This window comes from Hylobates moloch, unplaced genomic scaffold (genome assembly GCF_009828535.3).
Source record: "Hylobates moloch isolate HMO894 unplaced genomic scaffold, HMol_V3 SCAFFOLD_8, whole genome shotgun sequence".
NCBI lineage: Eukaryota > Metazoa > Chordata > Mammalia > Primates > Hylobatidae > Hylobates > Hylobates moloch.
The window spans coordinates 6536875-6559719 of NW_026652283.1; the positions used below are offsets into that span (position 1 = coordinate 6536875).

A 22845-nucleotide genomic window follows, 5' to 3' on the forward strand; every position below is an offset into this window, starting at 1 on the left:
ATGGTGCCTATGTGGGCTGGATTTGTGGTCAAAGCAAACTGGGTTCAGCTTAATGATTTGACTTCTCAGTTTCTTCATCTATAAAATGGGAATAATAATATAACAGTGGCCTCATAGGCTGATTGCATGCTAGTCTTGACCAGAGCCACATGTGAATAAATTTGACAGCACAGTCTTGCTAGGCAGGGGAAGGCCCTGTGGGTTGAGTTTTGCCAAGTGCTCCCCCAGCAGGCCTAATCTATTGCCCTCCGGCCTGGGAGACAGAGTGAGAGTCTTGAGAGTCCGTCTCAAAAACAACAACAACAACAACAACAACAAAAGAGACCAAGACAGTGTTGCTTAACCGTCACCACTATCTGTTTCCAGAAATAGAACCTTTTCATCAACCAAGCAACGACTCTGCAGTCATTAAGCAGTGCTACCCACCGCACCCCATTCAACTCCTGGTTCTAGTCTACTTTCTGTCTCAATGAATTTGCCTATTCTAGATATCTCCTATGAGTGGAATCATACAATATTTGTCCTTTTGTGTCTGGTTTATTTCACTTAGCATAATGTTTCCAAGATCTATTCATGTTGTAGTATGTAAAGGAATTTTTTTTTTTTTTTTTTTTTTTTGAGACGGAGTCTTGCTCTGTCCCCCAGGCTGGAGTGCAGTGGCGCAATCTCGGCTCACTGCAAGCTCTGCTTCCCGGGTTCACGCCATTCTCCTGCCTCAGCCTCCTGAGTAGCTGGGACTACAGGCGCCCGCCAACACGCCCGGCTAATTTTTTGTATTTTTTTAGTAGAGACGGGGTTTCACCGTGTTAGCCAGGATGGTCTCGATCTCCTGACCTCGTGATCCGCCCGCCTCGGCCTCCCAAAGTGCTGGGATTACAGGCTTGAGCCACCGCGCCCGGCCAAGGAATTTCTTTTCCTTTTTTTTTGAGACCCAGTTTCGCTTTTGTTGCCCAAGCTGGAGTGCAATGGCGCGATCTCGGCTCACCGCAACCTCTGCTTCCGGGGTTCAAGCGATTCTCCTGCCTCAGCCTCCTGAGTAGCTGGGATTACAGGCATGCACCACCGTGCCTGGCTAATTTTGTATTTTTAGTAGAGACAGGCTTTCTCCCCGTTGGTCAGGCTGGTCTCGAACTCCTGACCTCAGGTGATCCACCCGGCTCAGCCTCCCAAAGTGCTGGGATTACGGATATGAGCCACCGTGCCTGGCCTGGAATTTCATTTTTATAGCTGAATAATGTATTTCATTGTATAATATTTTGCTCGTCCATTCATCTGTCAGTGAATACTTGGATTCTTTCCACCTTTTGGCTATTGTGAATAATGCCACTGTGAACAAGGGTGGCTAGATGTCATCTTAGGGAGAGAAGTTGTCTGAGACCCTGAGCAATTATCCCAAGACACCGAGCTTATTACTTTCAAAAGGAACTGTTTAGGCCCGGCACGGTGGTTCACGCTGGTAATCCCAGCACTTTGGGAGACCAAGGCAGGCGGATCACGAGGTCAGGAGATTGAGACCATCCTGGCTAACACGGTGAAATCTCGTCTCTATTAAAAATACAAAAAATTAGCCAGGTGTGGTGGCGGGCGCCTGTAGTCCCAGCTACTCAGGAGGCTGAGGCAGGAGAATGGCATGAACCCGGGACGCGGAGCTTGCAGTGTGCTGAGATTGAGCCACTGCACTCCAGCCTGGGCAACAGAGTGAGACTCCATCTCAAAAAAAAAAAAAAAAAAGAGGGCCGGGCGCGGTGGCTCACGCCTGTAATGCCAGCACTTTGGGAGGCCGAGGCGGGCGGATCATGAGGTGAGGAGATCGAGACCATCCTGGCTAACACAGTGAAACCTGTCTCTACTAAAAATACAAAAAAATTTAGCTGGGCATGGTGGCAGGCGCCTGTAGTCCCAGTTACTCAGGAGGCTGAGACAGGAGACTAGCGGGAACCCGGGAGGCAGAATTTGCGCTGAGCAGAGTTCACGCCACTGCATTCCAGCCTGGGTGACAGTGAGACTCCGTCTCAAAAAAAAAAAGGGAACTGTTTAAATTGTTGCAAGAAAATAAGTCATAAACCTGGCTATAACAAGTTTTTTGTTTGTTTGTTTTTTGAGACAGGGTCTCACTCCGTGGTCCAGGCTGGAAAGCAGTGGCTCGATCTTGGCCCACTGCAGTCCTGACCTCCCAGATTCAAGTGATCCTCTTACCTCAGTCTCTGAGTAGTTGGACCTACAGGCGTGTGCCACCATCCCTGGCTAATTTTTAAATTTTTTGTAGATGGCCAGGGGCAGTGGCTCGCACCTGTAATCCTAGCACTTTGGGAGGCTGAGGTGGGTGGATCACTTGAGGTCAGGAGCTCGAAACCAGCCTAGCCAACATGGTGAAACCCCGTCTCTACTAAAAATACAAAAAAAAAGCCAGGCATAGTGACAGGTGCCTGTAATCCCAGCTACTCAGGAGACTGAGTCAGGAGAATCGCATGAACCCAGGAGGGGGAGGTTGCAGTGAGCTAAGATTCCGCCACTGCACTCCAGCCTGTGCAACAGAGCAAGACTCCATCTCAAAAAAAGAAAAAAAAATTTTTTTCATAGAAATGGGGTCTGACTGTGTTGGCCAGGCTGGTCTTAAACTCAGGCTCAAGCAATCCTTTTGCCCTGGGCTCTGTAAGTCCTAGGATTACAGGCATGAGCCACTGTACCTGGCCACAAGTTTTTCTTGTATTTGGTTTTGTTCTCCCTCCAACCACCACCATCAACAGTTTGAGACTTGTAAGAGATATAGTAAAATAGTTAAAGGGAATAAAGAAATACTTCCTCTGCAAAATACCAATCTCAACAATGAAGATAATACCAAATGAGACTTAAACATGCTGAAAAGCAAGTAAAACCAGGCTCATTTCTGATACACTCCCCTGCCTTATGCTCCTTTGCTCCATTCACACCAAACTAATACTAATTGTGGACATACCTTATGTTTTCAGGACTCTGCCTTTGTATGTGGTGTTTCTTCAACTTGGAATGCCCTGCCTCCCGTTCTCCAACTGGCAAGCCTAGTGTTTTTTCAGGACTCTGCAAAGCCTTCCCTGACCGCCCCTGCAACACAAGGCAGATGTGGTCCCCTCACTGTGCCTCCGCAGCAGTGCGCAGGTTTATCAGCGCCCTCCCCATGCATGGTAGTCAGCTGTTCCTGGTCTGCCCCTCCCATTAGACTGTGAGCTCTTAGAGCGAGGGGCTGTGCACCATGGCTTATTTATCTTTGTGTATTCCCAGCACCTACCTCTGTAAATGTTAAAAATAATAGCTATCATTTACTGATCATCACCATATTGTAATTTCTATACGTAATATCTAACATAGATACATTATTTCACTTCCTCATTTGTCCAACTGAAATGTATAAAGTGGGTTATCTGAAGTGGGTTATTTTTAATAACCCACTTCCAAAAGTGGTGACATAAACTCATCTTTCACACATACACATAAATATGCTTGAATCACTGGAACCCAAGAGGCGGAGGTTGCAGTGAACCAAGATCATGCCATTGCACTCCAGTTTGGGCAACAGAGTGAGACTCCGTCTCAATAAAAATAAATAAGTAAATAGACCGGGAATGGTGGCTCACACCTGTAATCCCAGCACTTTGGGAGGCCGAGGCAGGCGTATCACGAGGCCAGGAGTTTGAGACCAGCCTGGCCAACATGGTGAAACCCCGTCTCTACTAAAAATACAATTAGCCGGGCAAGATTCACGTGCCTGTAATCCCAGCTACTCAGGAAGCTGAGGCAGGAGAATTGCTTGAGCCCAGGAGACGGAGGTTGCAGTGAGCCAAGATCGTGCCATTGCACTCCAGCCTGGCTGACAGAGTGAGACTCTGTCTCAAAAAAAAAAAAAAAAAAAAGAAAGGGCTGAGCGTGGTGGCTTACACCTGTAATCCCAGCACTTTGGGAGGCCAAGATGGGCAGATCATGAGGTCAGGAGACCGAGACCATCCTGGCTAACACGGTGAAACCCCATCTCTACTAAAAATACAAAAAATTAGCCGGGCTTGGTGGCACCTGCCTGTAATCCCAGCTACTCGGGAGGCTGAGGCAGGAGAATCGCTTGAACCCGGGAGGCAGAGGTTGCAGTGAGCCGAGATTGCACCACTGCACTCCAGCCTAGGTGGCACAGCGAGACTCCATCTCAAAAAAAAAAAAAAAAAAAGAAAAAACTAAAATGTTAAACAGACCAAGATTATTAGTTGAACGGCTACTTAAAGGTAAAGTTAGGCCAAGTGGTGGCTCACGCCTGTAATCCCAGCACTTTGGGAGGCTGAGGTGGGCGGATCACCTGAGGTCAGGCATTCAAAACCAGCCTGGCCAACATGGCAAAACCCCGTCTCTACTAAAAATACAAAAATTAGCCAGGCGTAGTGGCGGCATCTGTAATCCCAGCTACTCGGGAGGCTGAGGCAGGAGAATCCCTTGAACCCAGGGGGTGGAGGTTGCAGTGAGCCGAGATCGCGCCACTGCACTCCAGCCTGGGTGACAAGAGTGAAACTCTGTCTCAAAAAACATAAATAAATAAATGTAAAGGCATAGTTAGGAATTTTTTAGCGAAGGAAATGGCGATGCTCTCTTGTTACTCTATCCCAAAGGGGAGAAGTTCTTGGGGTTCTCTTTTTTGGATACAGAGTCTCACTTCGTTTGGAGGCTGGAGTGCAGTAGCACAATCTTGGCTCACTGCAACCTGCGCCTCCTGGGTTCAAGCAATTCTCGTGCCTCAGCCACCCAAGTAGCTGGGAGCATAGCTCGCACCACCACACCTGCCTGATTTTTTGTGTTTTCGGTAGAAACGGGGTTTCACCATGTTGGCCAGGCTAGGCTGGTCTCCTGACCTCAAGTGATCTGCAGACCTCGGCCTCCCAAAGTGCTGGGTGCTGGAATTACAAGAGTGAGCCACTGCACCCAGCCCATCTTTTTTTTTTTTTTTTTTTTTTTTGAGACGGAGTCTCCCCGTTGCCCAGGCTGGAGTGCAGTGGTACAATCTCAGCTCACTGCAACCTTTGCCTCCCAGGTTCAAGCAATTCTCTTGTCTCAGCCTCCTGAGTAGCTGGGACTACAGGTGCACACCACCATGCCTGGCTAATTTTTGTATTTGTAGTAGAGACAGGTTTCACCATATTGGTCAGGCTGGTATTGAACTCCTGACCTCAGTTGATCCACCCGGCTCGGCCTCCCAAAGTGCTGAGATTATAGGCATGAGCCACAGCACCTGGCCCTAGCCCATCTTTATAAAGGAGGCTGGTTGTCAAAGAGCTGCCTCTTTCTGACAATCACACAGAATGGCCCAAGCTGAGCACTGAGAGCTGCCAGGCTCCTGGCCTGGTCCCCATCCCACACGCCTGCTTCCCGAGCCCTGGGGCTCCCTTCAGGAGCTGAATGGGCACAGTGCCAGGCCAGATGGCGAAGATGGAAAAAACTGCCAAAAAGGAGGCTAACAGGATGTGGAAGGAGGAAATCTAGGTGTGGGGGAGGGGCAGCCCAGACCCTCTCCCCCAGTCCTGCCCTGAAGAAGAGGTCAGGCTGTGGGAGAGATGCAGGAATCAAAGAAATGGCAGCTGCCCCAGAAAAGAAGGAACACCAGGAAGGAGGGATATGGAGGCCCCTGTAGGCTGAAGAACGTCGGCACACACTGATGTCAGGTAAGTATACCACTCATTACACGTGTGTGTGCACAGACACATATACACACACACTAAGAGATGTGCACACAAGATCCCTGGTAACATAGAAATCAGTGTCTATACACATCCTGTAATAAACAGGTATGTGCACAGACAACTGGGCTGGGGAGGAAGAGAAAGAAGGCCCTGCCTTAGGGACAGTATCCTTACACAGACAGAACCAGGCAGCTTCACAAGCACGGGCGATCTCAACCCCAAGGCACTGAGGAGCAAAGAGACCACGACACACACAGAGGCCCCGGGACTGCTACTTCTATATCACCCATCCCAACACCGCTCACACACCAGAGAGTGCAGCCACCTTCCTTCTCCCTGGGTCTCTGTCCTTCAGCTTCCCACGTACACATCCGGGGGCCAGGTTCCTTACCTCCTCAGGGCCTCTGGGATCTGTCCCATTGCCCTCTGAGCTGGGCTGGGCACTGCTCTTTGCTGAGATAAGCCAGAGGGACAGGGCTATTTTCTGCCAGAGGCAGGAAGTGAGAACAAGAGTGTAAAAGTGAGCAGGAGGTGCAATCATGACCATTCCCTCACTCTCCTCCACACACCCTGCCCTGGTATCCAGCCTCTCTGGCAAATGACTTTGAGGGGAGCTGAAGAGAAAGGACCAGGGGGTTGGGAACAATGAGAAGGGCAGGGGGAGGGGAATGCCTCCTCTCTGCCCAGTTCCTCCCCCATACCCTTCCTGTGTTCCCCACCTCCCCGCAAGCACCACATGCCTTGCTCTGTCTTTTGCCTCCCCTTTTTTCTTTCTGTTTTTTTTTGTTGGTTTGTTTTGTTGTTGTTTTTTTTGAGACAGAGTCTCGCGCTGTCGCCTGAGCTGGAGTACAATGGTGCAATCTCAGCTCACTGCAACCTCTGCCTCCCGGATTCATGCGATTCTCCTGCCTCAGCCCCCCGAGTAGCTGGGATTACAGGCGCACACCACCACACCCAGCTAATTTTTTGTATTTTTCGTAGAGACGAGGTTTCACTATGTTGGCCAGACTGGTCTCAAACTCCTGACCTTGTGATCTGCCTGCCTCGGCCACCCAAAGTGCTGGGATTACAGGCGTGAGCCACTGCACCCGGCCTGCCTCCTCTTTCAAATAATTCACATCCTGGGTCCCCCGACTCCAATTCCTAGGGTTAGAGGTCTGAAAAGAAGGTTCTTACATCTCCCCATTCTCCTTGCCCCTGAGGATCAGCTCTGGAATAGCCCTACCCTCATTTTAGAGTCTCGTGGCCCATCAGTGTCTCAGCCCCGACACAGGAAGTCCCTCTTTAGTATGTGCTCTAACCCACTCGCTGAATTAGCGAAGCCTACTTCCTCTGCTTCTGTGTTCAGGCAGCGCTGGGAGGATGCACCCTTTCCCCACAGACAGGCTTCATCATGAAGACTCAGTATCTGTATATCCAGGCCCTCCAAACAGACCCCAGCTGTGCTGAGCCTCCAGCAGAAGCTTAGCTCAGTCTCAAGCCTGTGAAAAGCTCTGTCCCAGAGCTGTTTTGAGGGCACAAATGAATCCTTGTCTTCCGATTATCCTGGGCCTGAGGGGCAGGGATGAGATGGAAGACTAAATGGAACCGGAGGATGAATCCTCATCCTCAAGGTTTAGAGACAGTACAAAGTCCCCAGGGTGAGTGGGGAGGCCTCCTTCTGCCCCAGGGGCCACATTCTTCCTCAGAGAGGAGTCTCTGGAGCGGGTCCCGGGTGTCAGGTCGAGTCTTCCCTCCTCCCTGGCCCAGGCCTGCCTGCTTCTCCAGCCAAAATTCCTGCTCCTGCCTTTCCCCACCCTTCTCTGCTGAAGCCTGTCTTTTCCTGCATTTCCGGCATCCTTCTTGGCCCTGGCTTCTCCCTCCCTGAGTAATCTGACCTCATCCCTCCTGACATTTGTCTGGGAAAAGGCAGAAAGCAAAGGTGGTCTACAGCTCAGTAACTAGTTTCCCTGATGTGCGGATATCACCTTGCCATTGTGCCTCTCCCTTTACCCTGCTTTCAAGAGCTGGAAAAGGAAGAAAGTCAGTCCCAAGAGAAGCCACAGAGGCAGGCCCAGCCCCCTGACGTGTGCCCTGAGGTGGTCTGTGTGCATCTGACCCTTGCTTGTAGCCTGGCAGGTCCTGTTTCCTCAGGGAAATCCACCAGAGCCTGTGGGCTTTGCCGACCTCACTTGACCTTAGTGTGCACTGGCTTCAGCCCTCACCCCTCTTGCCGGCTCCTTCTCCTGGGTTTTTTTTTTTTTTTTTTCTGAGATGGACCCTCGCTTGCTGTGTCACCTAGGCTGGAGTACAGTGGTGCAATCTCAGCTCATTGCAACCTCCGCCTCCCAGGTTCAAGCAATTCTCCTGCCTCAGTCTCCTGAGTGGCTGAGACTACAGGCGCCTGCCACCGCGCCCGGCTAATTTTTGTATTTTTAGTAGAGATGGGTTTTCACTATGTTGGCCAGGCTGGTCTTGAATGCCTGACCTCAGGTGATCCGCCCTCCTCAGCCTCCCAAAGTGCTGGGATTACGGGCGTGAGCCACTGTGCCCGGCCATTCTCCTGGGCTTTTAAAAATGCCCCTGGGCATAAAAGATCTCTGTCAGGAGGTATGTCCTGGGATATGCACTGGGGGCAGCAGAGTAGGGAGAGCAGATGGCATCAGACAGATGGAGTTGGGCTCTAGTGCCTCTGAGTGGCCGGGAGGTGAGGCCTACACATACTGCATGCGAGGAAGTTTCTGTCTCACCTCAATCCCTGCCTCCATGTCCCGCTAGGTCTACAACTTTAGCTCACCCTAAAAGGATTTCTGCCAGCCTGGGCAACATAGCGGGACCCCATCTCTACAAAAAATAATTTTTTTTTGAGATAGAGTCTCTCCCTGTTGCCAGGCTTGAGTGCAGTGGTGTGATCTCAGCTCATTGCAACCTCCACCTCCCGGGTTCAAGCGATTCTCCTGCCTCAGCCTCCCGAGTAGCTGGGACTACAGGCGCGTGCCAGTGTGCCCAACTAATTTTTGTATTTTCAGTAGAGATGGGGTTTCACCATGTTGTCTGGGATGGTCTCCATCTCTTGACCTCGTGATCTGCCCGCCTCAGCTTCCCAAAGTGCTGGGATTACAGGCACGAGCCACCACGCCCCGCTCTACAAAAAAATTTCAAAAAATTAACAGAGGCCTAGCGTGTGGCTCGCGCCTGTAATCCCAGCACTTTGGGAGGCAGAGGCGAATGGATCACTTTAGCGCGAGTTCAAGACCAGCCTAGGCAACATGGTGAAACCCTGTCTCTACAAAAAAAAAAAAAAATACAAAAATTAGCTGGTCGTAGGCCAGGCGCAGTGGCTCACGCTTGTAATCCCAGCACTTTGGGAGGCCGAGGCGGGCGGATCACGAGGTCAGGAGATCGAGACCACAGTGAAACCCCGTCTCTACTAAAAATACAAAAAAATTAGCCGGGCGTGGTGGCGGGCGCCTGTAGTCCCAGCTACTCAGAGAGGCTGAGGCAGGAGAATGGCGTGAACCCGGGAGGCGGAGCTTGCAGTGAGCCGAGATTGCGCCACTGCACTCCAGCTGGGGTGACAGAGCGAGACTCGGTCTCAAAAAAAAAAAAAAAAAAATTAGCTGGTCGTGGTGGCTCAAGCCTATATTTCCAGCCTCTGGAGGCTGAGGCAGGATAATAGCTTGAACCCAGGAGGCAGAGTTTGCAGTGACTCTAGATCGCCCCACTGCACTTTAGCCTGGATGACAGAGCGAGACCCCATCTCAAAAAAAAACAAATTAGCTGGGCATGGTGGTGCCTGCCTGTAGTCCCAGGTACTCGGGAGGCTAAAGTGGGAGGATTGCTTGAATGCAGGAGTTTGAGGCTGCAGTGAGCCATGTTCATGCCACTGCACTCCAGCCTGGGCAACAGAGTGAGACCCTGTCTTGAAAAAAAAAAATGGCTGGGCGCGGTGGCTTATGCCTGTAATCCCAGCACTTTGGGAGGCCGAGGCAGGTGGATCACGAGGTCAGGAGTTCAAGACCAGCCTGGCCAAGATGGTAAAACCCTGTCTCTACTAAAAATGCAAAAATTAGCTGGGCATGGTGGTGCATACCTGTAATCCCAGCTACTCGGGAGGCTGAGGCAGAGAATTGCTTGAGCCCAGGAGGCGGAGGTTGCAGTGAGCTGAGAGCATGCGACTGCACTCCAGCCTGGGTGACAAAGGGAGACTCTATCTCAAAAAGAAATGAAAGGAAGGAAGGAAGGAAGGAGAGAAAGGAGAGGAAGGAAGGAAGGAAGGAAGGAGGGAAGAAAGAGAGAGAGAGAAAAAAAGGAGTAGTTCTGGAGATACAATCTGGTGGAGGTCCCCTTCTTGTCATGGGGGCCCCACAACCACAGGTAATAGGTAGGCCTCATCCTCATGGTGTGATGCAAAGGTATCATAAAACCCTGCTGACCTCCAAATATGTCCCCCACCTCCAAAATTCCATCTCCTGAAGCCACAATCTATCAGAACCATAGGGATATCAAAGACCATCATCCCCTTATATAGATGCACCTTTGGGTTAAGGCAGCACTTCCTGAAGACCCCATTACAGTACACCTTGGCTAGTTGGGAAGGATAACACTGAGAACACATCTGTGCCAGTCAACCCATTAGCAAGTTTGATTAGATCAGCTCATTGTCATCTGCCTGGCCCTGGGGGATGAGTGGTGTAGGGGTTGAGGTTTAACTGGGAGTGGAAAAAGGGTGTAAACAGTCCCCAGAGGGCCCTCCCTGGGAGGCCCAGGGCTCAATACCACAGTGGGGGCCTAGAGGGGGAGGGGGAGGACACAGCCTCTGCGAGATGCCCCAGAGTGGGGACTTCAAGCGTCAAAGAGGGGCACCCCCAGGGTGTAGCAGGCATGTTAGCTGTTTGTCCAGCTCCATCTGAAAAGATCTATTTGAGGCAGCTCCTTTCGGCTTTTTACTCTGTTCAGAAGGGTTTTCCAGGGCCCATGCCCACCCTCATCTCTGTCCCCCACCCAAGTCCCCCATTTCTACAGGGGGGTGCTACCCTTTGTGCTCCCTGTGCAGTTCAATTCGTGACACCCCCATACCTGTGCTCCGTGTTGCTCTGCGCTGCCCCAAGCTGGCTTCCGCTGCCCGCTCTGGGCTGGGCTGGGCTGGTAGGACCTGCTCCCAGGGCGGGAGGGGACACACCCACCTCAGCAGATCTCAGTACATGCCTCCCAGCTCAGTGCACTCACCCAACCCCACATAGGCCAAGGAGAGTGAAGAGGAAGCATTGCCCTCAGAGGCCTTCACGGACTGGCCAGAGAAGAAACCCCAGCAGCTAAGGATACTTAATCCAGCCCCGACTCTTGCCAACGAGGAACTGCCCCCATCCATCGCTCAGATATTCCTGCTGTGTCTGGGAACTCTTCCTGGCACACCCACCGTCTCATGCCAGATGACTAACCCACCAGCCTCTCGCTGTCCTCACCGGTTCCCCCTGGGTGTCTGTCTTCCTTTCCTAGGTCTGCCAGGTGGTTTAGCCCATGCCACTCGTGGCTTGTGCCCCACCCTACCCGGGGCCCTCTGCATGACAGTGCTCTGCTAGGTCCTGCCTCCCACTGAGCACACTTGGCTCCTGCATGGAGCAGTCACTAGGCTGGGTGGTTCCTCTTTGCTGAGGTCTGTTTCCCCTCAGCCCCTTGTCTTGTGTCCTCGGGCCAGACGACGCAGAGACAAGGGGCCCTGTGGGCACGGGGCTGGGCATGTTGTCCATGTTCAACAAATAAAAACAAGTTCAAGTTTTTGGGTGGTAGGTGGAAAAGGGATTGTGGTGAAATGAGTTTGGGAAGCACTAGGTTAAACAGGTTTCTCTATTACCGAGCTCTGGAGGGCCTTAACATGCTGTCAAATGACACGCCTTGTGTTGATCATGGAAACTGGGTGAAGGGTACATGAGGGTGCATTATACTTTTCTATTTTTGTGCATGTTTGAACTCTCATAGTAAGCAAGCTTTAACAAAATGCTGTTAATTACTATGAACCTATAGAAGGGAGAGAGACTCTACAGTGTCCCTGGAACATATTTGGGGATATGTCAGCTTATTAAAGGCCAGTGCTGAGCCGGGCACGGTGGCTCACGCCTGTAATCCCAGCACTTTGGGAGGCCGAGGCAGGCAGATCACGAGGTCAGGAGTTCAAGACCAGTCTGGCCAATATAGTGAAACCCCGTCTCTACTAAAAATACACAAAAAATTAGCCAGGTGTGGTGGTGTGCGCCTGTATCCCAGCTACTTAGGAGGCTGAGGCAGGAGAATCACGTGAACCCGGGAGGCAGAGGTTGCAGTGAGCTAAGATCGTGCCACTGCACTCCAGCCTAGGCAACAGAACAAGACTCTGTCTCAAAAATAATAATAAATAATAAAGGCCAATGCTGGAGTCATACCTCAATGTAGGTTGTTAAGATGCAACCACTTAAACATCCAGATCATCTGGCAAATTCCTGTACACCACGGGTTTCCTTCCTATAATCCCAGTGCTTTGGGAGGCCGAGGTGGGAAAATTGCTTGAGCCCAGGAGTTCGAGACCAACCTGGGCAACATGGAGAGACCCCATTTCTACAAAAAAATTAAAAATTAGCCAGGCATAGTGGCACATTCCTGTGGTCACAGGTACCTGAGAGGCTGAGGTAGGAGTATGGCTGGAGCCTAGGAGGTCGAGACTGCAGTGGGTGGTGATCATGCCACTGCACTCCAGCCTAGGTGACACAGAGAGACCCTGTCTCAAAAACAAAACAACAGCAACAACAACCAAACCCCCAAGGTTTCCTGATCTAGGCTGTAGTTCCTGGTTTTTCCCTTCCTGATAAAGTGCAAGGTGCACACTCCCTATACCCCGGGATTGGTCCCTTTGGACAAGATCTCACCAGGCTTTGGCCTTTATCCTACAGAGGAACAATACTACACTGGCATCTGACATCACGGGGCTTAGGGCTTCAGAAATGAAGACACAGCTGCCCACATGCCCACATCATCCCTAGGGCTCCAGCCTTCTTGGCCTTCCTCAGTTCACCTCCTTGGGTTCTCAGGTCTTCTGCTTCTCCTGGCAGATGGCTGCTTCCTTGAGCACCATTCCCATGAGATTCTCTCACCAGCAGGTGGATCCGTAAAACCGGGGGTTGGGGACTGACTGCCACGGGGCAGGGTAGCAGTGCTGAGGATGGGGATCACAACCAGAACAGGCCACCCAGGCTGAAGATCAACACTTTATGTAAAGTCATCTTTTAAGGAGGGCGCGGCTCCCACCGTGGCCTCTCTGGGACTGTTGCTCCAACCCAAGGACATGTGAGTAGGGGCCGAGTAACAGACCCAGAAGGGGCAGCCTGAAAGCAATGGGGTCTAAAAACAATAAAGAATGTGGGCAGGTTGGGCTGGGGTGCGGACAGAATAGACGCCAGCTCATCCGAACTGGCCTAGAGTCAAGGTGCTGAACTCCTGGCTCCATCGAAGCACAATGTCCTCACTTTTGCCAGGGCTCAGCGCACTGTAAGTCTCATTCTGCAGACATCTCATGCGGGACACCTACACAGGGATTCAGTGCAGACAGTCTGTATCACGGAGCCGGGTGCCAGGAGTGGGGAGGAGGGGAGGTGTCAGAAGCCCAAAAGAACGAGAGGTGGGCAGGCATGGGCACAGGGCAGTAGAGGAAAGGAGGAAACTCAAATGTGAGTTTTTAAAGCCAGAGGAGACATCAAGCAGCCCAACCCCTTTCATGCAGAAACAGGCGGCTGAGGCTCAGAGGGGGAAGTGCGTCATCCCAGGCTACTTGGTGAGTAAGAAGAGGAGACAGATCAAGACCTCAACGTCCATGTCCCAGCCCAGCCAAGGGTTCTTCCTGTGGTGTCCCCAGGGCCCTCCTCTGTTATCCAGCACCTGCCTAGGAGGGCCTTGCTTCCTCCAGGACTGGAGGAATGGAGGGGAGCCCGCTGGTGGAGGCCTCTGCCCCGGAGATGCAAGCAGGGAACCGCTTTCCACATCCTAGCTGCTCGCAGAGGGGGCCTCAGAATAGACCAATTATGGTGACTGTTTGAGGGGGTCCTGGGAGAAGGAGGGGCAGGGTAGGGGTGCTCACCTTACGATTCCGGTTTCTCATCAGACACTGCTGGCTTTTGAAGGAACAGTAGTTTGGGTACTGGATGTAGTCTGTGTCACAAATCTAAGCCAAGAGCCAGGGAGAGGGAAGGGGGTATCAGAAGCCCCACCAGACAGCAGCATTCCAAGGAGTATCTGCTAGGGCAGAGCCAGGGGCAGGGTGTGGCCCAAGACCCAGGCCTTCCACACACAGGTGGCCCTTCACTCTGCTTTCCCTCTGCCTTTCCCCTCTGGCTCTGTCACAGGTTGCTGGGAAGAAGCCAGGAGCCTGGGAGAGTATGAGGCTGCCAGTCAGCTTACTGGGAAAGTGGCTGAGGAAGCGGGAATGGGGCAGGACGGGGCAGATAAGGGTCCAGAACATGGGACAGGGACCCAATTAGTGGCCTGATGTCAAGGATTTTTCTGGTAATGGTAGATGAGGGAAGGGGGAAGTGAGTCACTGCCTTCTTTGGACCTCGCCTCCCCATTCCAGATCAAGGGGCCTAGGGACAAGAGCTGGACATGGGCCCCTCAGCTCAGCTACCAGCCCTTGCTTCAGCTGCCCTTACTTTTCCTCGCCTTGGTTTTCCCTGCTAACTACAGAAGGAGAGGCCTGGATCTAAAACAACAGGTCATTCCACAGGGGAGGTAACTCAGGGGAACGGGGAGCCAAGTTGATTTAATTGAGCAGGGAAGGCACTGGAAGAGCTGGGAAGAGCCCGTCAGGCTGAGGCCGGGAGGTCCTGGATCACAGGGTTGGGCAGTGGTGCACGTGTCACTTAGTCACTTCTTGTAGAGATGACGCTAACTTTGATTGAGTAGGAAGTGAGTTGATCACAGCCACTCAGCAAGTAACTGGCAGAGCTGGGACCAGAACCCCCAGCTCCTGTGTTTTCTCAGCCCGCCGGGTCCCCACTCCTTTGCCTGCTCTATGGTTGGGGGATGGGGTGGGGTGCAATGGTCTGTTGGAGAGAGGCAGGAGGTTCAGTGAGGACTGGTTCTCAGAAGCCAGGGGCTCAAGCCCCCTTCCACAAACTAGGGCTACTCACAGCAAGTAACTGGAAGGAATGGGGTGAGGGTAGGGATGGGGCTGAGCTTTGAGGAAAGGCTCTGACCTTGGTGGGGAAATCCCCGTCCTGGAAGCTAAGGAACTCAGTCCGGAGCCACCCAGAGACTCGAATATCTTCACAGCCCTTCGTGGCAAGCCGGGCACACCAGAAGTCCATGCGGAGCCCACCGTACAAATCCAGCCCGTAAAAGCGGCCTGATTCTGGGGACCCTACCTGTGGCACACGAGATAGGGGAGAGGTGCGTGCCCCCCCCCCCCCGCCCCCAGCTGGCCACCACCACCCCACCCCCGCCACCCAGTTCTGCCTTTCCCACTGCTGGCTGCCGGGCTAGGTACCTGATTGCCGATGGACAGGCTCTGGGAGGCAAGCAAGGGGCTGACAAAGGGTGTCTTGTGGGAGGTGTCGCATTGTTGCCGTTGCAGGCTGGCCTCTGAGTGGCACTGCTCCAGCTTCAGGGAGCAGAAGTCACAGAGGGCACAGGTAGACATGTGTCGCCGCCCAAGGCTGTCACAGACCTGGGGCAGGAGAATGGGTGAGGCTGAAGCTGAGAGTCAGCGGCCTGCCTTCTCCCATGCCTCAGCCCTCCAGGGTGGGCCCTGCAGAATGTCTTTGCATTTAGCCTCTTCCAAAAGCTTCTCTGGGTTTTCTACTTGTCCTCCTCCCCAAGGGTTCCTCAAGGACCTTGCCTCAGCTATTTCTTCACCCTCTTCCTGGATGATTTATCTACTCCCAGGTAATCATCTATCTGCAGGTGACACCCAAATCTTCATCACCAGCTCTGATCTCTCTCCTGGGCTCCAAATCCTCATTGCCAAGTGCCTGACAGATGTCTGTGATCGGGTGATCTTACAGTTACCCCAACTTAGCCTATCTGAAAAGAACTCATAACCCTCCCCTTCCACCTCTGCTAATGATAATGCTAATATTTACAAAGAGGTGACACAGTGCCAGCACTATGGCTACACATGCTGTCATTTCATTTAGGTTTCACGAGAACCCTATCATAGCAGAGATACTAATATTACTCTCATTTACTGACAAGGAAACTGACTGTCAGTGAGGTTGACTAAGTTGCTCAAAGCCACTTATCTAACAGACGGGGAAGCTGGGACATGGGTCCAGGTCCTTCCAGCTCTAAAACCTATGCTCTATCCAAGTACCTGGGTTGGAAACCTCCAAGTTCTTGGAAGCTATTCTTCAGAGTGGAGTTACCAATCTCCCAGCTGGATTCTGCCCTCAGCTTCCTCAGCACTAGCAGGAGATCGTGCTAAGCAGCATCTTTAGTCAATCCCACGGTCCTCCTTCCTCCCCCGTGTGCACAGCCTGTCACAGTGCATGAAATCTCCTACAGCACCTTGCCTGCTCCTCCCACATAAGGGAGGCATCATGTTCCTGACCAGAAATCCTTATTGGATTCTCCTTTCCTATCAAATTAAGTGCAAATGCTCATGTTGCCATTCAAGAGTTTTTGCATGATGACCCTGTTGATGTCTTTGACTCTGTCTCCTGCTGCTCTGCTCCAGGTAACAGGGACTCCCTCCTTACTGTCCTCTTATCTAAGCCATCAGATCCAGTGAGCTCCCTCCATAAAACCCCGAACTTCTTACATTTTGTTTAAGAACCTCACTGACCACACTCCTTTTCTAATATTACTGTATCCATATTAACCCCCTCAAGGGTTCTTGGCCCCTTAAGAGCAGAAACAGTATGCTCATTGTTAGCATACTAATTTCACTTATGAAATTTCTGCCTCTTCTTTGGGCCAGGCACGGTGGCTCACGCCTGTAATTCCAGCTGAGTGGAAGTGGCTGAGACGGATTCCTTGAGCCCAGGAGTTTGAGATCAGCCTGGGCAACATGGCGAGACCCTGTCTCTACAAAAAAATACAAAAACTTAGCCAGGTGTGGTGGTGCATGCCACTAGTCCCAGCTACCGGAGAGGCTGAGGTAGGAGAATCACCTGAGCCTGGGAGGTCAAGGATGCAGTGAGCTGTGATCACACCACTGCACTCCAGCTTGGGTGACACAGTGAGACACTGTCTCAAAAAAATAAGAAAAGAAAAAAAAAAGAAATTTCTACTCTTCTTTGCATCATAGCCTTTGCACATACTATTCTCTATCAGGAATCTTCTACCAAGCCCCTTCTTTTGCCTGGATTCATTTCTTTTATCTTCAGGTCTCAGTTTAAACATCAGTTCTTCTTGGAAGCACCCTCTGATCCTCCCAAACATGGAGAGTTGTCTCCAACCCACCCCATCTGCTCTCTCTGTTCTTTGTGCCTATCCCTGCTACAGCATTGATCCCATCACACCATCCTGCATATTTCCTTGTCTCTCTCCTGCCCTAGATTCCAAGAGGACAGAGGACTGGCTCTATTGTACGTACTGCGAACATCTTAAATATCTAGTAGAGTTTGTCCCCAATCAGTATTTGATTTTTTTCATGACAAAATACATCTAAGTTTTATTCTAAGAGTTTTATAGGCACTTTTAGGTCTTACATTTAGGTCTTTGATCCATTTTGAGTTAATTTTTGTATATGGTGTGAAACCTTTAAGTCTTTAAATCACCTTGAAATGTTTTTTGTGTCTGGTGTAAGTTAGAAATTCAATTTCATTTTTTCCTCATGGTTAACCCATCATTTCAGTACCATAAATGGGAGTTCCTCTTTTCCCACAAATCAGTCATAGAAAATCTGTTTCTGGGCTGTGGGTAATCTATCTGTCACCATCCCAATTTCACATTATCCTAGTTACTTGAGCTTTATAGAAATTCTGGATTTATATAGGACAAGTATGCTCTACTTCATTCATTTTTAAGTTATTCTTGTCCTCCCAATTAGCATTTGTTGAACAAACAGATGAATGGATGGTATCTGAGCTCTCAAGAAATGTTTGCTAAATTGTATTATTTGTGAAAATCTAAGGTATATTTTCCTGGGAATAGACGTGCTGGTTGTTGGGGACACATTGAGACTGGAATCTCTTTACAGATTCCCTGGAATGGGTTCTATGAACTCTCTGGAAAGAAGAGCTGCATCTAAGGCAAAGCTAGGAAGATAGTGAGCTGGATCAAGAATCAAGAGTTGACTCAGGGCTGGGCATAGTGGCTCATGCCTGTAATCCCAGCATTTTGGGAGGCCGAGGCAGGAGGATTGCTTGAGCCCAGGAGTTGTAGACAAACATGGGCAACAAAGCGAGACCCCACCTCTACAAAAAAAAAAGAAAAAAATTAGCCAGGCGTGGTGACACATGCCTATAGTCCCAGCTACTCGGGAGGCTGAGATGAGAGGATCACTTGAGACCAGGTGGTCAAGGCTGCAGTGAGCCATGAGCGCACCACTTCCCTCCAGCCTGGGTAATAGAGCAAGACCCTGTCTCAAAAAAAAAAAAATAAAATAAAGAGTGAAATCTGGAAGCCTGGCAACTCAGGGAGGTGAAGAGGTGAAGAATGAATTCTGGACTGGATTGCATTCCAGACTGGGTCTTGAGCTTTCCTCCTTTAAGGTGGACTGGTAATGTCCTTCCTAAGAAAAGAGTCCCACTTGGAGAGAATCTCTCCAGCTATGCCTCATGCTTCTCCTGCCCATCCTCCACTCCCATAGCCAGCACAGTGCCTGGCCAAGAGGATGCCCAGTGGCATGTATCCATTAGACAGTATGGCAGGCATACCGACTTCCCGAAACCGAGGATCTCCTCCTCCATGTACTTCCAGGCCTTGGCTGTGGGGGTTATGATGCAGGTATTCTCCACAATCGAATAGCACAGCACCAGCAAGGCCTCTGTGTGGGGCAGCTGCAGGAGGCTGCAAGAAGACAGCACTGAAGGTGGGGCTGGGCCAGGTGGCCCGGGCAGGAAACTACATCCAGTCTCCTCCCCTTCCCTTAATGTCTGCTTTGGTCACACACATTCATCACGCTTAGCATGGGGCCTTAGAGGCCTCTGGGCAAATCGCCTCATTTTTCAAATGAGGAACTGAGGACCCGAAAGGAGAAATAACTTTCTCAGGATTGCAATGCTAAACAGGGCAGAGACAAGACCAGAACCCAAGTCTGGTAGCTCCAGGTACAGGGCTTACATAGAGAATAAGCATTTGAGCAGTGCTTAAGCCAACAATGGGCACAGAACTGGTGAGGCAGTTGCTAGCTGTGCCTGAAGCCCAGACAGATCTGAGTGGATCTGGAGGCTGAAGCTAGGAAAATGGGCTTCTCATTCCCAAGGAAGGCAGAAGGGAGGGCAGGGTGGATGACAGAGTCAAAACTTCCTATACCTGCCAGGGTTTCGGTTTCTCCAGTGGGAGTTCTCATCATATATTTCATTCATTTCATCCATTTCCTGGGCTGATCGAATGAGCTCCTGGACGCTCTCCATCATCATAGGAGCAGACTCTACTTCTCGTACCCGGGGAGTGAAGGAGGAAGGGTTAGAAGATAAAGATTCAGAGTGAAACTTGGGCTCTGAGTCTGTCTGCAGCTGAGACACAGCCTCCAGTCCCTCCTTAGTCCCCTGTCCTTCTTCCTGCTTTCCCTCCTCTTCCTGTTCCTCTTCTTGCTCTTCTTGTTTCTGCCCCTGTTCCTGCTTGTGTTCTTGCATCGGCTCCTGCGGGTGCTCCACTCCTTGCTCCTGCCTGTGCTCCACTCCTTGCTCCAGCTTGTGCTCCGGCGCCTGCTCCTGGCCTCCCAGGGACAAGGACGATTGTAGGAGCTCTTCCACGTTGTTGCTAAGCCTCTCAGGCCAGGGCTGGAAGGCCTGGCGCTGTTTTGTCACTACAGCAGGGTTTAGAGAGAAGGGAAAGAGACAGTCAGGCTTCTAGCCCCTGAGTGTCTTTGTTCACAGAGGGACACACACATAAACAAAGCAGACCAAGTCACACTTATATACACAGAAAAACACAGAAAAAAATATAAGTATTAAACTAAAAGAACATTACCGCGGCAACTGTAAGGTTGGTGGTATGCATCACCTTCCCACCTCCCTGGCAAGCACTCCTCCTTCCCTAACTTCCACCTCAAATACCACCGTTTGTCCCTCTCCCTTAGGAAACACCACATATGCTGAGTGGCTAGCAGCCAATCCTTTATGAAGTGAAGACATTAGCTTATAAAGGGCCCAGAGATCTTCCAATGCAACCACGTCTTTGGAATTGGGAAAAAATTGTAAGTAATGGCAGAAGAGATTCTGGTCCAGGAGAGCCCTAACTCGTATTCATAAAAAGTTGACACTCCTTTGTGTAAACAGCTGTCTGCTGGCGCCCCCTTCCCGCCCAACATGCTTCCCATTTCCCTGCCATGGATGCCTTACGCTGTGGGCTCTGGGAACTGTGGGAGTAGCTGGTGGTCTCCCAGCTGCTGAGAGGGTCTCACCTGTGAAGTGGGATGAGATGGGGGAGGTCATCGTGGTGGGCGAGACTTCAGCTGGAGCTTCTATCTCCTTGAGAGTGTTAGGTGAGAGAATAGAGACTGGCTGGGAGCACAGGACTCTCTGCAGGAAGAGAAGGAAAATGGGAAAGCCTTTCCTAAAGGGCAGACTTCTGCTCCAGCTGGTTCTTTAACCCTTTTCCAGCATGTCTTATTTCTCACAGTTTCTAGGCAGGGATAAAGGGACATGGTCCCTGCTGGAACCCTCTAGACCTGAGAAAGGGGTCCCTTCAGAAGATGAACCTCTGTTTGGGCCACATCCCTGCTGTCACTTTTGCATTTGACTCAAAATCACTGACCTGTTCGAAGAAACGGAAGGGCTTATCTCTTTGCCTCTTCCCATCCCTCTTCTCTACTTTTTTTTGTTTGGGTTTTTTTTTTTTTTTTTGAGATGGAGTCTCACTCTGTCACCCAGGCTGGAGTGCAGTGGCGCGATCTTGGCTTACTGCAAGCCCCGCCTCCCAGGTTCACGCCATTCTCCTGCCTCAGCCTCCCAAGTAGCTGGGACTATAGGCGCCCGCCACCACGCCCGGCTAATTTTTTGTATTTTTAGTAGAAACAGGGTTTCACCGTGTTAGCCAGGACGGTCTCGATCTCCTGACCTCATGATCTGCCTGCCTTGGCCTCCCAAAGTGCTGGGATTACAGGCGTGAGCCACCTCACTCGTCCGTTTTTTTTTTTTTGTTTGAGACGGAGTCTCGCTCTGCCACCCAGGATAGGGTGCAGTGGCATGATCTCGGCTTACTGCAACCTTTGCCTCCCAGGTTGAAGCAATTCTCCTGCCTCAGCCTCCCGAGTAGCTGGGATTACAGGCACCCATCACCAAACCCGGCTATTTTTTTTTTTTTTTTTTGTATTTTTAGTAGAAACGGGGTTTCACCATATTGGCCAGGCTGGTCTCGAACTCCTGACTTCAGGTGATCTGCCCACCTCAGGCTCCCAAAGTGCTGGGACTACAGGCGTGAGCCACCATGCCCAGTCTCTTCTCTACTTTTCTTGCAGTAACAGAATTGTTCAATCTGAATATCCAAGGTGAGACTGTATTCATATATAATCTGGGTAAATGACTGGCAAAATGGCAGGGAAGGAGGAGCTAAGGAAGACTCTCCTGGAACCCCTCCTCAACTCCCCACTGCTGCCGCCTCTCCCTTGGCCCTGGAGCACCAAATCCAACCTTTGTCCTGGGCCTCACCTTGGCATAGTAGATATGGTTGGAGCAACGGTACTGAGTAAACTGGCAGAAAGACTCAAACCAGGATGCATAAGGGAGGTTGGAGCAGACAGCACCTGAGAAAGGGCAGGGGTGGAGAAGATGAACCCGCGGGGAGCTTGGGGTGGGGCTGTGGGCAATGGACTCCACGCCATGGGGAGGGTGGACATGGGGAGGGTGGAGAGTACGAGCTCACGGTGAGGTGCCAGCCATGCCCTTCCCCGCCTCACATGAGCACAGGGGTTTTTGCCCTGAGGTTTGGGTGAACACTCTGGGTGCCTCGGTTTCCCCCCTAGTCTGGCCCTCACCATCGGGCACTAAGCCGTGGTTTTCATATTGGTCCAGCTGGACGAGTGTGGGATTCCGGCAGCCATGGGTTGCACGGAGACGGCAGGTAGTCTCTGCCTTCCAGGTTGGAGTCAGCAGTGCGAAGAAGCGTTCGTATTCGGTGGGAGAGAGAGGGCTGCCTGGAGTGGAGGCCTGAGTCGAATCCTGGGCTGGGGCAGGTGCCAGAGGCAGGAGCAGCACTGCGGAGCGGGCGAACGGATGATGGAAGGACCGAACCCCCAAACCCGCTCCGAGACCAGGGCAGGCAGACCCAGACTGGCAAATTAGGAAAAGGGTGCGGGTTATCCCTGCTGACCAGGGTGGGGAGATTCTAGAGACAGAGGCAAAGGTCCGGCCGCGGGCGGGGGGAGATGGGAGTATCCCAGGAACTAGGGAGCCGACCCAGCGCGACCACCATGAGGAAGCGTTCCAGAAACCGTCAAAGCACAGCTCTCGGGAGGGAGAGGACTAGCCCGGGGAGAGTCTGTTGGAGCAGGTGTAAACCTCTCACCCTTCAGGAGTGAGGGAAGGAAGCCAGCGGCTGGCTTCCTCATGGCCGCAGAAGATCCGCCCGCGTTCCGCGGACCCAAGCCGCCTCTAACGGGCCAAGCCGCAGAGAGAGCCGCAGGCGCGGGGCGGGGCGGGGCGGGGCGGGGCGCACGCGGGCACCGCCCACGCGTCACAAAGAGCGGGCCGGGGCGGGGCCTCGACAGCCGGGCTCTCAGGGCCCTCAAGTGCCCTGATCCCAACGAGATGGTAGGAATGGCAAAAGCTACCTTCAGGCCGGGCGCGGTGGCTCACGCTTGTAATCCCAGCACTTTGGGAGGCCGAGGCGGGCGGATCACGAGGTCAGGAGATCGAGACCACGGTGAAACCCCGTGTCTACTAAAAATACAAAAAATTAGCCGGGCGTGGTGGCGGGCGCCTGTAGTCCCAGCTACTCGGAGAAGCTGAGGCAGGAGAATGGCGTGAACCCGGGAGGCGGAGCTTGCAGTGAGCCGAGATCGCGCCACTGCACTCCAGCCTGGGTGACAGAGCGAGACTCTGTCTCA

At 51.8% G+C, this 22845-nt stretch overlaps 1 protein-coding gene and 1 long non-coding RNA gene across 4 annotated transcripts in view; one reads left to right on the forward strand and one right to left on the reverse strand.

Annotated features, from left to right (window-relative positions):
• LOC131384006 (uncharacterized) overlaps window positions 1-3288 on the forward strand; it is a 15910-nt gene extending 12622 nt beyond the window's left edge. Inside the window, exon 4 of the long non-coding RNA XR_009214454.1 lies at window positions 2970-3288. This is a non-coding gene — a long non-coding RNA (uncharacterized LOC131384006). The remainder of the gene's footprint in view (window positions 1-2969) is intronic.
• The window catches only part of ACRBP (acrosin binding protein), a 24975-nt gene extending 2520 nt beyond the window's left edge, over window positions 1-22455 (reverse strand). Inside the window, exons 1-10 of one of the 3 annotated variants that reach the window (XM_058442294.1) lie at window positions 22305-22455; window positions 21775-21993; window positions 21449-21543; window positions 20203-20320; window positions 19110-19605; window positions 18512-18644; window positions 15178-15357; window positions 14888-15055; window positions 13774-13857; window positions 2957-3081 (exon numbers count right to left, since the gene is read on the reverse strand). In XM_058442294.1, coding sequence (XP_058298277.1) covers window positions 2957-3081; window positions 13774-13857; window positions 14888-15055; window positions 15178-15357; window positions 18512-18644; window positions 19110-19605; window positions 20203-20320; window positions 21449-21543; window positions 21775-21993; window positions 22305-22347 — 1661 coding nt within the window. In that variant the 5' untranslated portion in view covers window positions 22348-22455. Of the gene's footprint in view, window positions 1-2956; window positions 3082-12894; window positions 13224-13773; window positions 13858-14887; window positions 15056-15177; window positions 15358-18511; window positions 18645-19109; window positions 19606-20202; window positions 20321-21448; window positions 21544-21774; window positions 21994-22304 lie in introns of those variants that run through there. The other 2 variants (XM_032159415.2, XM_058442295.1) reach the window with 2 other exon arrangements.
• Between the last annotated feature and the right edge of the window lie 390 nt (window positions 22456-22845).